The 14,972-nt window shown below is 41.6% G+C and overlaps 1 protein-coding gene across 1 annotated transcript in view; it reads right to left on the minus strand.

The window, feature by feature from the left end:
- DMGDH (dimethylglycine dehydrogenase) overlaps positions 1–14,972 on the minus strand; it is a 72,435-nt gene that overhangs the window by 25,952 nt on the left and 31,511 nt on the right. Inside the window, exons 7-14 of the mRNA XM_060235855.1 lie at positions 13,943–14,141; positions 9,754–9,923; positions 9,243–9,396; positions 7,143–7,308; positions 6,066–6,196; positions 5,327–5,544; positions 5,004–5,161; positions 2,625–2,684 (exon numbers count right to left, since the gene is read on the minus strand). Coding sequence (XP_060091838.1) covers positions 2,625–2,684; positions 5,004–5,161; positions 5,327–5,544; positions 6,066–6,196; positions 7,143–7,308; positions 9,243–9,396; positions 9,754–9,923; positions 13,943–14,141 — 1,256 coding nt within the window. The remainder of the gene's footprint in view (positions 1–2,624; positions 2,685–5,003; positions 5,162–5,326; positions 5,545–6,065; positions 6,197–7,142; positions 7,309–9,242; positions 9,397–9,753; positions 9,924–13,942; positions 14,142–14,972) is intronic.

Below are 14,972 nucleotides of genomic sequence, written 5' to 3' on the forward strand. Positions count from 1 at the left end.
CCAACGGCCAGGCGGAGCGGATGGTGCGGACCACCAAGGAAGCACTGGGGAGAATAGTACAGGGGGATTGGGACCACCGCCTCTCAGCCTTCCTGTTCCACAACAGGATCACCCCAAACCCTATAACGGGATCCAGCCCCGCGGAACTGCTCATGGGGAGGAAACTGACAACCCGTCTAGACAGGCTGCACCCAGACCGGGCCCCCGAGGTCCGCGGGTCCCCAGAGGTCCGGGAGGCAGTGCGGGGGTTCTTTCCGGGTGACCCTGTATACGCGAAGAACTTCGCAAGCGGCCCCGATTGGGTCGCGGGGAGAGTCCTCAGGGTGACAGGTTCCAGGTCATACGAGGTGACCACCGAGGGGGGCCAGGTACTAAGACGGCACATAGATCAGCTGCGCCGCCGCACCCTACCCGAAGAGATGGAGGAGACAGGGAATAGGGAACAGCTAGCAACAGAAGCGCCGGGGGGGGCCCCGCCAATACAGGAACTACCTACATATGACGCCCCCAGAGACACCGAATCAGAGCCGGAGCCAGAAGCAGACCCCAGCGTCCCACAACCAAGAGCGGCATCGCCCACACCAGAACCAGACCCAGCTCCACGAGCGACCCCGAGAAGATCGACACGGGAACGGAGAGCACCAGCATACCTCCGGGACTATGTGGTCTGAACTAGGGGGGGAGGAGTGTAGAGTATCGGACTCCACACACGCGCCGCGCGTCCTCGGGCGACCAGGCACAGCGCGGGGAAAGTCACGGCCAATCAATGTCAAGCGCGGGAAGTTTAACTGGCCAGGATTGGGCTGGCCAGCGGGGGGGTTGTTCCGGGGTGTTTGTATATATTGGCGGACCCGGCCGCGTGTTCCCCAGTTCCGTAATGTACTAGAGAATAAAGCCTGAAGTCTTCACCACGTCTCGTCTCCCAGTACATTACACATTTTTAGTGATTTAAGTTAAAGGGCAATCCTGGCCCTCCCCTTAGGTTCCTGGGCTGAGCCAGCAGTAAAATATCATACTGAGACAGGGTGGGACAGCCAGACTTCTTCAGGAAACAAGACCATTAGGGTTGTTCAGTCAGTAAGGCAAGGAAAGGAGAAGGAAGGGAAAGGAGAGGGGGTCATCATACCTTCCTTGCAGGGTTGTTGTGAGGATAAAATGGAGGAGACAAGAACAATTCTCCAACTGAGGAGAAAGGCAGGGTATAAATGAGGCAAATGAATAGATAATAGTGGTACTCTTCTAAGCTCATTGATTTAGAATTTACTGATTTAAGTAGCTTGCTCTGACAGTAAAAAGTTTGCATGATAGTTCTCTTTTTCCTTTTACATTAGGAAAGTAACAGTTTTGCTCTTGATTACTGAACTGATTTATTTGTTCTATATGCTACCTCAATTATATTTTGAAAATCTCTGGAGCAAGTTTAAATTAATAGCAGAAAAATACAATGAGCAATATGCAAATATTATCTTTGTGTCAATGTTATCTGCAAACACAAAGCATAATACATCTGATATATAAGTGCAGAAGGCATACTGTTAAGGGTCCTGTATTGAATGAAGTGATGAAAATGATGTTGTGGGGACTTTTCCATATTCCCCACAGAGCAGTTCAATTGCCCTTCTGTAGTACACGGCCAGCAGATGCTTGACTGTGAACCACAATGCCCAGCCCTGTGTGGTCACAGCACTACTGAGAGACAAGTTGTATTGAAATCAATGAAGTCTAAAAGGATCCCTGAACTGAAGCACCTTTTCTATGCCTAAAAGTTTTAAATAATTTCTGTGGCGTCTTTCGTTTCAAGAAAGGCAACTACAAAAGAAGATGTTCAAGCTTTATATGATGGGGACAAATGAGGAAGCAGTTGATAGTGAATACATTTTCCCCCTTGGTTCATTGTACTAGAATTCATGATCAGTCAGTAAAGTTGATAGGTGTTAGGACAGTTCTTCCCACACAAAATATTTTAAAAATACAGCCATGCCAATAATGAACATTTTGTGAAGTGAACTTAAAAATTAGATTGCTAATGAATTAACTTACAGAATTCACTACCATGAGGTGGTTGTTGTTAGCTTTAAAAACAGACTGGACAAATGAACAAAGGATCAACTATTAGCTGGGGAAGCTCATGTATACAAGTTGCATACTTTTGAAACATGACGATGGTGAGTGCCACACTGACACATCAGATTTTTCTACAAAGTTGGGGGACCCCCAGGTTTGGAAAGAAAGAAACAAAGAGATTAACAAAAATATTAGTGGTTAAATTCCTCCAAATATTTAAAAAAAATGTTCTGCACATTCACAGACAATGAACTTACCGCGATTCTGCAGTGGCCACTGGCAGCTGCAACAGGCTCAGCGGTGGCTGTAGAAGAGCCCAGGAGCCCGGTGGTGGCTGCAGCAGAGCCAGAAGCCATTTTGGGCCCGCCTGCAGCAGAGGACACTGGGACCCACTCCAGGCTTGGAGCAGCTCCCAGCCACTGCCACCTTGTGGCCAGATCCAAGGAGAGTGGTGGGGCCTGGAGTCATTCCAGACTCAGAGACTGTGTACAACATTTATTTACAACACTTATGGAATTTCACCAATAATTATATAGCACTGAAAAATATTGTAGGCCTACCTTATTCATCTTTATAAAATATTTCAGCCCAGCTTCCAAAGGATTGGTGTCACAATTCATCTGTTCAAGAAAGGTACAAGACAAGAGTTATTCTGTGATGACCACTAGGTGGCATATTTTCATCACTTCTTTCTAATTTCTCACATCATTTTCAAATTATTTCTTTTCTTACATCCAGTAAGTAAATTCTGTTTTGCTAAAAGAACTGTAATTCTCAGTGGCATTTGTACTGCAGTGCTCCTAATCTACAAAGCAGGTATAGATTTCTTCATTTTTTTAAAGAAAATAAGAGATGGTGTCTTGCAAAACTCAGACATCAAACAGTAAGTCAAGAAAGATGAAATTTTCCCACCAATAACATACTCTTATTTGCATATTTACCTTACTTATCCTTCCCTCCCATAACTCATTTGAGACTTTGTGCAAAACCATGGTTTCATTAAATGAACAATGGTCCGTGTGATTCTTTGAATGTAGGCCATTCCACTAAAGATGGTTAGTTAAAGTCTGTCAAACCAGGAACTGAAACCATGATCTGAAGTTGGTTCACTAACTGTAATCAACCTGAGAATGTACTTTTGTGATGTCTGGTTTACTTCTGGTTTAATCCTGACTTGTTTTCTCACAAAGCCCTCCTAGGCTACAAAGAAATGAAATGGGGAAATGAAACCAGAATATGTTGAGGCAAACGAGAACTTGGGTGATTGTCTGGGATCCAAATCCTGATTACAAAAACTAACAGTGGTTAAAATAAACTATAGTTTTTTATGTTAAGTCTGAACCAAACCAATAAGTGGAATTGCATAGTGCTAGATGGTGAAATGGCTTTTGGATGCTGAGGTTTTTGTGTCTGCAGCAACTTCTTGTGCATATTATTAATTAATTAATTAATTTATATCCCACCCTCCCCACCAAGGCAGGCTCAGGGCGGCTCACAGAATATGAATAAGGGTGAATAATCTGCGCATTAAAATCTATAACCAATAAGCAATGTGACAGGATTAGGACTGCAGAAATCTGAAATAAATTTCAAAAGGAACAGCTATTATAATAAGATCCTTTTGCAAAAATATTAGAATAATACACTACCAGATAGTCCTTCTGATTATATCAACTTGTGTTCAGTTGATTATGACTAAATGAGGGCTGACTCATGAAAGGAAGTGCAAAGAAGAACAAAGAAGAACATCTTCTCAATGTGATCAATTTATTATGGAAAAAATGTGCTGTTCTGTGGTCTTCATATTATCCATCAAGCTTGTGCTTTTTTTCTCACCATTTGTGTTGTTTCTTTTTAACAGTTCTTTGGAATGCTCTCCTGTGTTATGCTTATCTTCTGGGGAATGTTTCTCATTGGTATTTTTTAAAACAAACAAAAACCCTCCTGGTTTTCTCTCACCTGCAACAATGCCTATTTTCTGAAACTTTTGTTGAGTTTTACTTTGGTAGCTATGAAGTTTGAGGCACAGACAAGACAGCTGTCTACTCTGTTGGGATGGGATATGGGGTTAAAGTTTCTAAATAGATATATATGGATATAACACAGAGATTAAAAAATTAGGGAACTTTTTGAACTATTTTATTCCCCTTTTTGGAATCAAATGGTGGGGGGACAAATGAAAAGGTTCTTTAAAAAGACTCACAGAGCACTGGCAGTTTTTTACTCTCTATCAGAATGAGTTAGAGATTTTTCAGAAATAAAGGCTAAAGTCCTAAGTAAAGCTCTCCATGTTTACATTTCATTGATTTCAACCCTGCAAGTTGCTTTTTACCAAGATAATGCTATTTTCTTGAATCTTTTTCCCCAGATGCTTATTAAAATAGTTTTAAGAATTTAGACTGAGCCTCTAGTTGCCATAAATTCAAAACTGTCTATGTGGAAATGGCACATATCTTAATTTTCTGAGGCTATTCTAAGTAAGAACTCCAACCAACCTTAGCATGGCGACTTCAAGTCAAACTAAACACAATTCTGGGAAATTTCTGAACTGCTGCTTACTTTAAGAACCATGGGAGCTCCAGTCACAATAGTCTGAAGCCATGACTGGTTGCAGCCTTCTTGACAACACTCTTCAGCTTACACTATGGAAAGTGGAAAGTAATGTCAAGTTGCAGTCAACTTACGGTTACCCCATAGTTTACAAGGTAAGAATCTTAACAGAGGTGGTTTGCCACTGCCTGACTCTGCAGAGTGACCCTGTACTTGGTGGTTTCCCATCCAACTACTAACCAGTACCATAAATGTAATAAAAACATTTTTTTCTGTCTGTAAAATGAGTTAATCATACTCATAGCTCCTTTCTATCTCATTTTCCGCATCAAATTTTAAAAACCTAACAAAATAATACATAAATAACAAAGAGAATTTTTTTTTCAAACCTCTGCTCCCCAGGCACGAAAAGCCTTTTCTAGCCTCAGTGCGTTCAGCGCATATGTCCCGAAGTTGTCAATTCCTTCTTCCTGGCCTGCTTCCATGATGGCATGGTATAAAGCTGCAGAATCTTTCCGTCTGTGGTACAACTCCCAGCCCAGTTCACCTATTATAAATTGAAGATTAACATCTTGAAATAGATTTACAATTAATTTATTGCTATCATAATTTACATGTTTGATAGGAAAATAAACGTTAAATGCAAGCATTACTTTTTAAAAAACACCAGTTATTCCGCTTTTGAGACTGTCACTTTCCCCCCACTACTTACCTGTGTATGAAATTCTAATTGCAGTAACAGGAATACCAGAAACCTTTAAGTGCCTGGATAGGAGAAAGCTAAATGCAGCATCACTGATGTCCTCTGTTGTTAATTTCTGGAGGACTTTCCGTGCATACGGACCCGCTACACCAAGGACTCCCAGTTCTTCTGTAACGTTTGTTATCTCCGTCTTATATTGTCCTCTCACAGCCTCCTCTTCAATCCATCTATATAAAGTTTATTAAAATTAAGCAGTTCACTGCTAAATCCAACAAGTGCTTCACCCCCCAATAACAACAATTTTTCCAGCTCTAATTTTTACAATGTACATTTTTACTTTCACTTTCACTTTAATTGTTACCCAACACAAGTTATTCCTTGTGTCCTTTATTTTCTTTATCTGAATAATCCTTGTCTCCATTAGACATCTAACATATAACAGCCCATCTTAGCCTATTAAACAAGCCCAGATTTTCATTGGTAACAAAAACTAAGCTAGGACAAAGCTACTTCAGGGAACTGTATTATACTGTTTTGTCTGCATTGTTTTTATTATGTAAACAGCCTTGCATTTTAGTGAGAAAGGACAATTATAACTGAAGTAAATACATTTTTTTTCTGGAAAGAAGACAATCACTTGCAGTATGTTTAATTGCACATAATGAACATATATGAACATAATCTCAGCCTTAACTGAGAAAGCACCAACATGCTTGTGCAGAGGTGATTGGACATATTTTGTACTTACCTCAAATCATGAAGCTCTGATCCAGAACCAGTAACTAACAAAAATTTCCCTTCCTTCACATGAGAGACTGTAAGCTCAGCATAAACTCTACCTCTTGGAGTCAACATATGACTTATATTTGTGAAACCCACCTGTATTAAATTAAAAAGAGCAAGAATTAAAACACTGTACAGTATATATAGTTTGCAAATCTTTGATACAAATTCCTTCGACAATCCAGCACAGAGTTAGGCATGCCTTCTTTTCCCTATCAAGTCTCAGCCACCTCATGGTAATCCCATAGGACAGGGGTGGCCAAATGTTTTTTGCCAACAACTCCCATCAGTCCCAGCCAGCATGGCCAATGGCTGGGGCTGATGGGAGTTGTAGGCAAAAAACATCTGGAGAGCTACCGTTGGCCACCCCTGCCATAGGATTTTCAAGGCAAGAGACATTCAGAGGTGGTTTACCATTGTCTGTCTCTACCTAGTGACTCTGGTATTCCTTGCTGGTCTCCTATCCTAATACTGACCCTGCTTAAGCTTTCACAATCTACCAAGATTGGGCTAGCCTGGGCCATCCAGGTGAGGGCATGCTTAAGCCCTGCTTTTTCAAGAGTGCATTGGCGTCTCCAATGCATTGTTGTTTTTCTAACTTGAAGGGTTTTGTCACAGAATTATGGTGCAATTCTTTACAGAGATACTCTAGTCTACACTCATTGAAATCTTTAAAAAGTTACAACAGTTAAAGAATTAACTCCATCAGAATATAGGACAACCACTAGAACCAATATTGAACCAACCCACAATCAGATGTGCAACAGCACCACCCACTGGTAAGTATGGTTAAATAATCATTACAGAATCCATGGACTAAAAAAGCATGAAAGGCAAAGATCCCAACATTATGCCCAAAGTATAGACATGAGCAGTGCCTGAGGAAGGGACAGGTGCACCAGGAGGAAGGGATAGGTGAATCAGATCCCATTTCTTCACCATACCCTTTGTAGTTCATGTGAATGAGGCTATATTCCTGAAACTTTTTCACATTGCTTGGGATCTGATCCTAGACTGATATAGTTATTACATCTCTATTTACCTTTGGAATCACATTTGCAAACAGATGATCCAAAAGTTTAATAGAATCACGGCCTCTGATGCTAAATTTGCCAAATGGAGTAAGGTCAATCACACCCACTTTTTCCATCACCTGCTTATATTCACGACCAACAGGTTCAAACCAGTTTGTGCGTTTAAAACTAGGCCTAGAAAAAGAATATTTAGGTGCATTTAAAAAAAAACCCTGCTGACACGTTAAACAAAGCTGTAAAGTAGTCCATTCAATGAAATGTAATACTGAAATTGTTTTTTCTGTTTTCCTCTTCCTTAAAAATTCTTGGAAGGCATTATGTTCAAGTTTGTCAACTACTTTTGCAAGGATAACAATAAATCACAGCAATTTAGTCTGGTTTCGACTGAAAACAAATTTCTTAGGGTTTGAGCTTACAACACATCTGCAGAATGATAGCTGGGAATGATTTCTGCCTTCCCTCTTCATCTTGTAAGCCTTGAAAAGGTAAAGCCAGGGAATGGGGACATGTATGGACTAAAAGCCAAGCAAAATGGGCAGCTGTTATTAGAAGCAGAACTCATTCACAGTGACTTGTCCCAAACTTTATTTAACTTCAAACTGTATACTTCTGCTCTACACACATATTCCTTAAGGTAGCCATCCTGTTCCCCCTTTTGTGGTTTGCAGGAGCAAAAGTCAGCCTGCCTCTGTCTTTTCCCCAAGTGTGGCTCAAACCAGGAGTCAGACTCAAACATGCCGCCCCAGTGCCATTCTGCTGCACCATTCCTTTCCTTGCAATGCTCTGTACTTGGCCCCATATGGTTAGTGGTGGTATCAGAGCTGCAGTGGGGTGCTGGATAGCATTCCTCTTTGCCTCTACCTTCTCAGCCCAGTGGTTAGGATGCTAATCTTGGACATGGGGCTGTGGATTACAGCCTGGACTGTGTCTTTTTTCATTTCATTTTCAGGGGAAGGGTATATGCAGTGTGGAGGATGCATGGTTGTGTGTGGGCAGTGCTTTTGCTGCCACTCAGAACCTTGCCAAGGGGTTGGGTGGATATTCTGTCTATGGCAGGTGGGACACTCAGGGTACATGCCTGTGCGGAGGGGGGTGACTGGTGTGTGGTGGTGACTACACTGGCAGACAGTGGTTGGCTGCATTGGTGTATACCACTTGGACGGACATCAATGGATGCTGCTGATGTCGCTGTGGACTTCAGCACGCTTGCTATGTGCTCTGTGCCTTGCAGAGGGGTGCATGGTGTTTGTTCCTTTTACAGAATATTCAAAGGGACTGGACCAGCTCTTATGTTTTTACATTGTCAGCTCACAGCACCCCAGCAGCCCTCAGGATTGGACTGCCCAGTGTATATTTATTCAAAGGAAGGGTGATTCCAGCTGCATTAAATTAGAAATCCCCCTTGGAGATTAACGATATTTCTAACTATTGGTCTATTAATACTCTGTTATGGCAAAATACCTGAACAGATGGTGGCTGTTCAGCCCAAACATTCCTTGATGATGTAGGTTATTTAGACATCTTTTTAAGGCTCTAAATGACCTGGAATCAGTGTATACAAAACAGTGCCTTCTCCTAACTGAGCCTGTCATTTGAAAACATTACCAAAGGTCCTTATCCAGATGCCTATGCTTTTGCAGGACAGGAAGATGTCTTATGAAAGGAAGGTATTCTGAGGTTGCACTTTGGTTATGAAATTCCATGTTAAGGGATTTTCATCTAGCAGTATCATTGTCATAATTTACGCACCAGGTAAAGTTAACCATATTTTTATCTTTTGTGATGGGTCCCCTGTTTCAGTACCTAGTTGTTTTGTCATTTTAAGCAAATTTCACTGCAGCTTTAATTGAAGTGTTTTTTTTAATTGCTTGTGCTACCAGTGTTGCTGCTCATTATATTCCTTTCCTTGTTATTATGAAACACCTTGAATGCCCATTGAGTTGAAAGGTATTTTTTTTAAAGAAGTGAATATATGGTTTCCTAAAAAGTTCAAATATATGAACTGAAAGGCCACAATTTAAATAGAAGACAGTACCTATTTCTACTAAGGTTTAATGTATAATTTTTATCCAGCACAGTGCAGATACAAAAGTCTGTATTTCACTTACTTGTATCCAATGTCATCACCAGGTTTGTAGAACCAATGAGGCTGCTCCCATCCTGCATGGAAACCCATTGAACATTTAGACTTAAGGTCTTTATAAAGCCCACTGACTCTTTCCGTAGGTCTCCCAGCAAATCTTTCTTCTTTAGGATACCCAACTACAAAGGTAAAAGGGGACGGGGGTTACACTAGATGTTACACATTAGCCTGATAAAACAAGTGAAATAACTTTTTGCACATATACCTCCCAGTACTGTTTACATATAGTACTTCTCTGTGGGCTGTAAAATGCCACAACAGTAAAGATAAAACAAGATAGCACTTTATATACACTATATATTTTATAAACTGACTCAGAAAACTACATGGCAATGCAGACACAGGGCCTGCTCTCTATTGGCATAGAAAGTGTTGAACCAACCCCGCCCCCCCCCCCCAAAAACAGGGCATGTATCTTTTACTCAAGTGCCAATAGTATTTTTAAGATGGGGAAAATCTATAAATAATCATCTTACCAATATTGTTAAATCCATAAGACTCTCTTGCTTTTGCTGCTGTGAATTGTGTGGTTGTCCATTTTCCGTATCTATTTGGATCTAACTCTATGAGATCGAAAGACGGCTCCCCGTTGAGTATCCAGTTGGTGAGATACTTTCCTATGCCACCAGCATGGATTATGCCATATCTGGGGGAAAATATATACATTCTACCCCTGCTAACTTATTTCAAATAACATTTCAGCATAGGATTTGAAAATTATGAACTCCCCATGTTTTCATTTTTTCTTTAGAAATAATTTTTCTACCTTTGCTAATGATTGGCAAGTTTAACAAGTAAAATATAGTGTGCTAATTTTTTACTCATGCTGGCCTCCCAGAACCTGATGTCAACATACAGCAATGTTCCCTGCTGTGGGCATCTTCAGAATTCTGACATTGTGGTGGCTGCAGTTGAAAAATGGTCACCACAAAATGATTGCCACAGAAGGCAGAGCCAGCCATTGCCACACTTACTTTCAGCCACACAGTAAAGATCCTTGTGCTGTAGTAGTAGCTGCTCCCATAGCAATGTTTTAAAAAAAAATCTGCACAGTCAATCAAATCTTCAAAAGCCAATCAGAAGCCTTGCTTGGAAAGAGTCCCCACCTGGCCCAACCCACTTTCTAAAAACATTTGGTGGGCACCAGTAAAGTTGTTGGCATGTGCCATGGGGTGCCCATGGGCACCACAAGGGATCCCTGACATACAGCATTACAATCTCATCTTGAAAACTCAGGCAAAAAATTAGATATTGATTCAGGGCTATTTCACACAGGATTAATCCTCCTGTACAAAAGTTAAATTTCCATGAACAGTATGATTTCTGGGCATCCCATGTACTATAGGAAAGCAATCTGAATTCCTTGAAGGAAGGCTAGGTCAAAAATGTAACTGACACTGTGTCATCATGTTTGCATGGTGTAGGATGCTGGTGCTAGTTGCCACCTGTCTATATCCATGACAAACAGATGTTTAGGAATAGTCATAACACATACAGTGAGTTGGATCCAGCCAGCTTTTTCACTATGTCTCGCATAACTCCCTGTCTTACTACAGCCCTATTTCATGTTGTTTTTGACCACACAGTTCTGATCCTGAGCTAGATTCAGACTCATTTTTTTTCTGCTGACAGAAGGGGTCAGTAATTCTACCCATTCCTGCTACAGACCCTGAATTTGCCTCTATCGCTGTTCCTAAGGGTCCCCTGTCCCTTAGGAACTGCCTTTTGGGGAGATCATAAAGCTGCAGAAGAAAGGGGGAGGCAGGAAGGTTCCATGGGTAAAAGTGCCTTGCATAGGCAGAAACTTTAGGCTGGACACAACTCCTTATCCTCCCTTTTTCAGTAACGGAAGAGCTGGTTGGATCCAACCCAGTAGTTATGTGATTTCCTACACAGAAAAACAGCAAATATATAAGATAGTCTGAACATCTTTCACAAGGTGTCACCTTCACTCTGCTTTAGCCATTCCTCTGTATAATGGGAAAAATAGCAACTTTAGATGCTCAGTTTGAAGAGGAATAAATTTATAAAAGTTGATTTCCACCATAAATCTTAAGAGTTATGTGGGTAATAAACTGAAATCAATAACAACTGATGATGCTTATATGGCTGATGTACATTGAAGGCAATTATTTTATTTCAGTGCAGTATTTATATAACACGAGCAGAGCACCTTATTTCACATGCATTGTTCAAAAAGTAGGCAGTTCACTCAGCTATTTAATACGGTAAGGGGGAAAAATGTCTTGCAGTAACAGATGCTTTAGAGAGATCTGATAAAGATCTTGGAAAAGAATGCAGGTATCCCATCTGACATTTAGTGAAATTGATAGTTCTGCCATATGCTATCACCAACTGTTACAACGTCAAAAGTACTGACAGGCAATGTTTCTTCTAAGCTGCAGAGTCTTGTGAGCAAAATTCTACTTTGTAAGCTACTGGTATTAAAGTTGTGAGCTACTGGCATTAAAGTGGTGAGCTACTGAATAAATTATTGTGCTCTGGGGCCATTTTTCCTGAGCTAAGACAAAAATGTGTGAGCTGGAGGCTAAAAATCTGTGAGCTACCTCATGCTAACTCAGCTTAGAGGGAACACTGCTGACAGAGCAATGTTCTGAACACTGGACTTCTAAGATCAAAGGCAAAACTTTCAGACACCACTGGATTCAGAAAGGCATTTTGATAGTCTGAAATTATTAACTTTTCCTATTTAAGAATCTTGGGGGGAAATTGCAATATTATAGGTAAAACCAACACAAGCTGGATAAAGCCCCATTAGATTTTGAACTAAAGATTAAACAGTTCAAAAAACCAGAGGATACATTAGCATGAGCAGTGAAACCAACAAGGAACAGTGGTTACAGAGTCAGACTAGACAGAGGGCATCTGACTTACATGAGTTCACCTTGTCTCTTAGCCTAGCCTACCTTGCAGGTCCTTGTGAGGATAAAATAAGAAGAGAAGACTCATGTGTGCCTTTCAGGATAAGAAATCCATATATTGTCCTGTGTCTAATTTCAAATATGGCCCAAGAATGCAGATTAAAAGTATATACAGTGAGAGAGGTACAGGGATGTGGGTAGGTGATGTGAGAAAGCAGGAATAAATCATGGATGGCTAAAAAAGGTAGGTGGGATAGAGGGAGAGAAGCAGGGAAAGCAAAAAGGCCATGGGGCTGTGAGGCACAGGTAGAGGGGACCATACGGAAAAGCAGAGATATCCTGGGAAGGAGACCAGCAGAAGAAAATGAGATTCCCCCACAGCATGACTCTTCATAGGTCCCCTGCAGCAGCTGCAGCTACAGCAGGCTGAAATCATATTCAGTGTTCAGTGTTCTGTTTACACAGTTAACAAAACAGTATGAGCTGAACTAGACTTTCATGACATTCACAGCCTGGAATCCTTGTACCTGAAGGAATGTCCCTGTACAAACCAGGGTTCCAGATCCAATCACTGCTCCAGGCTCTTCTCGTTCCTATGTGCAACCTTTACTCAAAACCACTGACAATAAGTATTGTCTAGCAAAGCCAAGTCTTAAACACTCATCTAAATGTAATATAATGAATAAATGCACAACACTGTTTAAATTTTCCTGCCATCCCATGAAAAATTCAATCAAGATGCCTTCAAGAAACCTGCCATCTTTGCTAGGCATTTTTGGCATCATTACTCTAGGTTGAGAGCAAGATTACAGCCACTGGCACACACTAACTAGAAAGTTGCCATACAATTATGGAGCCCCACCCACTAAGCATCAGGCACCACAGCTGCAGGCTAGGTGGAATGGGCAGCCACTGGCCAGATACTTGCTCCAGGTGTTCCTGTGTGGCTGGCAAGGGAGGATCCCCAGGCAAGCTTGCAGAGGTGCACCTGAGCCAACTGGCCTAAGGCATGAAAAGCCATTGAACCAGCCCTGTGTAATGTAAAAAAATCCATGAGTTCAGGCTTTCTAAATCTTATACATGAAAACAACCATTCCATATTGACTGACTTCTTTGTTACAAAAGTTACATTCCTCTTTCCCTAACTAGGGCTACATAAAATGCTTGTTTCCATATATAAACACATAATGTCATGCTTTAAGTGGCCTTTATGGAATATAGTATAAGGGTTCATTTTGTTACAGGTACATGGATCAGACTTATGTTCAAAGTACTCAATTCAAATGCACTTCAAACATGACAATGTACAAGCTTTCTCCTTTACAGAGATCACCTTCATAAAAAAAATATTATGTATAAATGCCTGATATTTGCATGCTCTCTCTATCTTTTCAGGCAGATGATGAATGAGATATCTCTTTATGCTTGCAAGTTACTTCTAAGTAAATTAAGTTAATTATTTACAAGAAGCTTACTTATGTTATTTATAAGTTACTAGATGCGGTATATTAACAAATATGTAGTTAATCTCTAGCAAGAAGCACAATGTTGATTTTGAAGATGCAAGGTCCCAGAACAGAACAAAACGCAGAGAAAGTGTGGTCAGCTTGGGAAAGAAAAACACAAAGCCAACAACGAAACATGTAAAATATGGATAAACAAAGTAGAGGCCATTAGCATTCCCAGAACGATGAATATTTACATTAGTGAATCTAATGTAAATAAGGTTTTTTTGTACAAAGAGAGAAAGCCAAAGTCTTACGGAAGAGGCTGATTTACTCACCCAAAACCAATCGCCACCCAGTAATTTCGGACACTCTGATGTGGTCCCACCATAGGCAGAATGTCTGGAGAATATGTTATGGGACCAGCAACTACATTAATAATCTCCGCTTGTTTCAGGACTGGAACCATTTCCATGGCGGCCTCAACATGTTCCATTATTCGGTCCAAATCGGACTCAAAAAGCTCCTTTCCAAAACCTTTAAGAAAGTTCACTTTATTATGTTTTCGTTAGCTCTGAAAGCTGTGTTACAAAAATATGTTTTAAAAATCACTTTCTCATACACTCAAACATTACCAGACAGAAGTTGTGCCCAGAGAAAATATTCTTTTGCACTCTGAAGCTGAAGTTAATATATATGGAAATGTTTTTATATATTTATTTTTAATGTTTGTAAATTGCTAATGTTTTTAAACTGTTGTTAGTTGCCCTGAGCCTGTCGGAGGAGGGCGGGATATAAATCTGATAAATAAATAAATATGTCCTACCCAGCCCGGGCTGGGACTCCGCGGGGGGGGGGGTCCTCCACGCTCACTAGCCTCCATCCCCGCCTACTGGTGCCCAGGGGGCTACCCGCTGGCCAACCATGGCCAAACTGCCACACACCTCGATGGCCAGCAGTGGAGCAACGCCACCGGCAACACACCCTGACCTCCACAGCCAGCGCACCCATCCTTGGCCGCGGGGAGATTGTCCGCCCCACAGCACCAGTGGTGGTCAGAGAGCAGAGGCGAAGAAGGAGCCCCACGAGGGAGGGGCTGGCAGACCGAGCCACAGCGGCTGGTGCTGCCTGCCCCAACGCTCCTCGAGGGCCTTGGATGACCTAGCAGCCCCAGGGAGACCATGCCCCAGGACGCCTCTTCTCGGCGTCTGGGCTTATGTATGGGGGCAGAGCTAGCCATGGGTGGGACCCAGGGAGAGGGGAGGGAACTGACAGGGGGATAAAAGGCCAAGGGCCAGGAGGTTGGGGAGGAAGCTGGCTGATGTGAGAAAGGGGCTGCCAACTGAGAGAGAGAGAGAGGGGAGCCCA

The sequence above is a fragment of the Heteronotia binoei genome, chromosome 4 (assembly GCF_032191835.1).
Source record: "Heteronotia binoei isolate CCM8104 ecotype False Entrance Well chromosome 4, APGP_CSIRO_Hbin_v1, whole genome shotgun sequence".
In the NCBI taxonomy this organism is placed as follows: domain Eukaryota; kingdom Metazoa; phylum Chordata; class Lepidosauria; order Squamata; family Gekkonidae; genus Heteronotia; species Heteronotia binoei.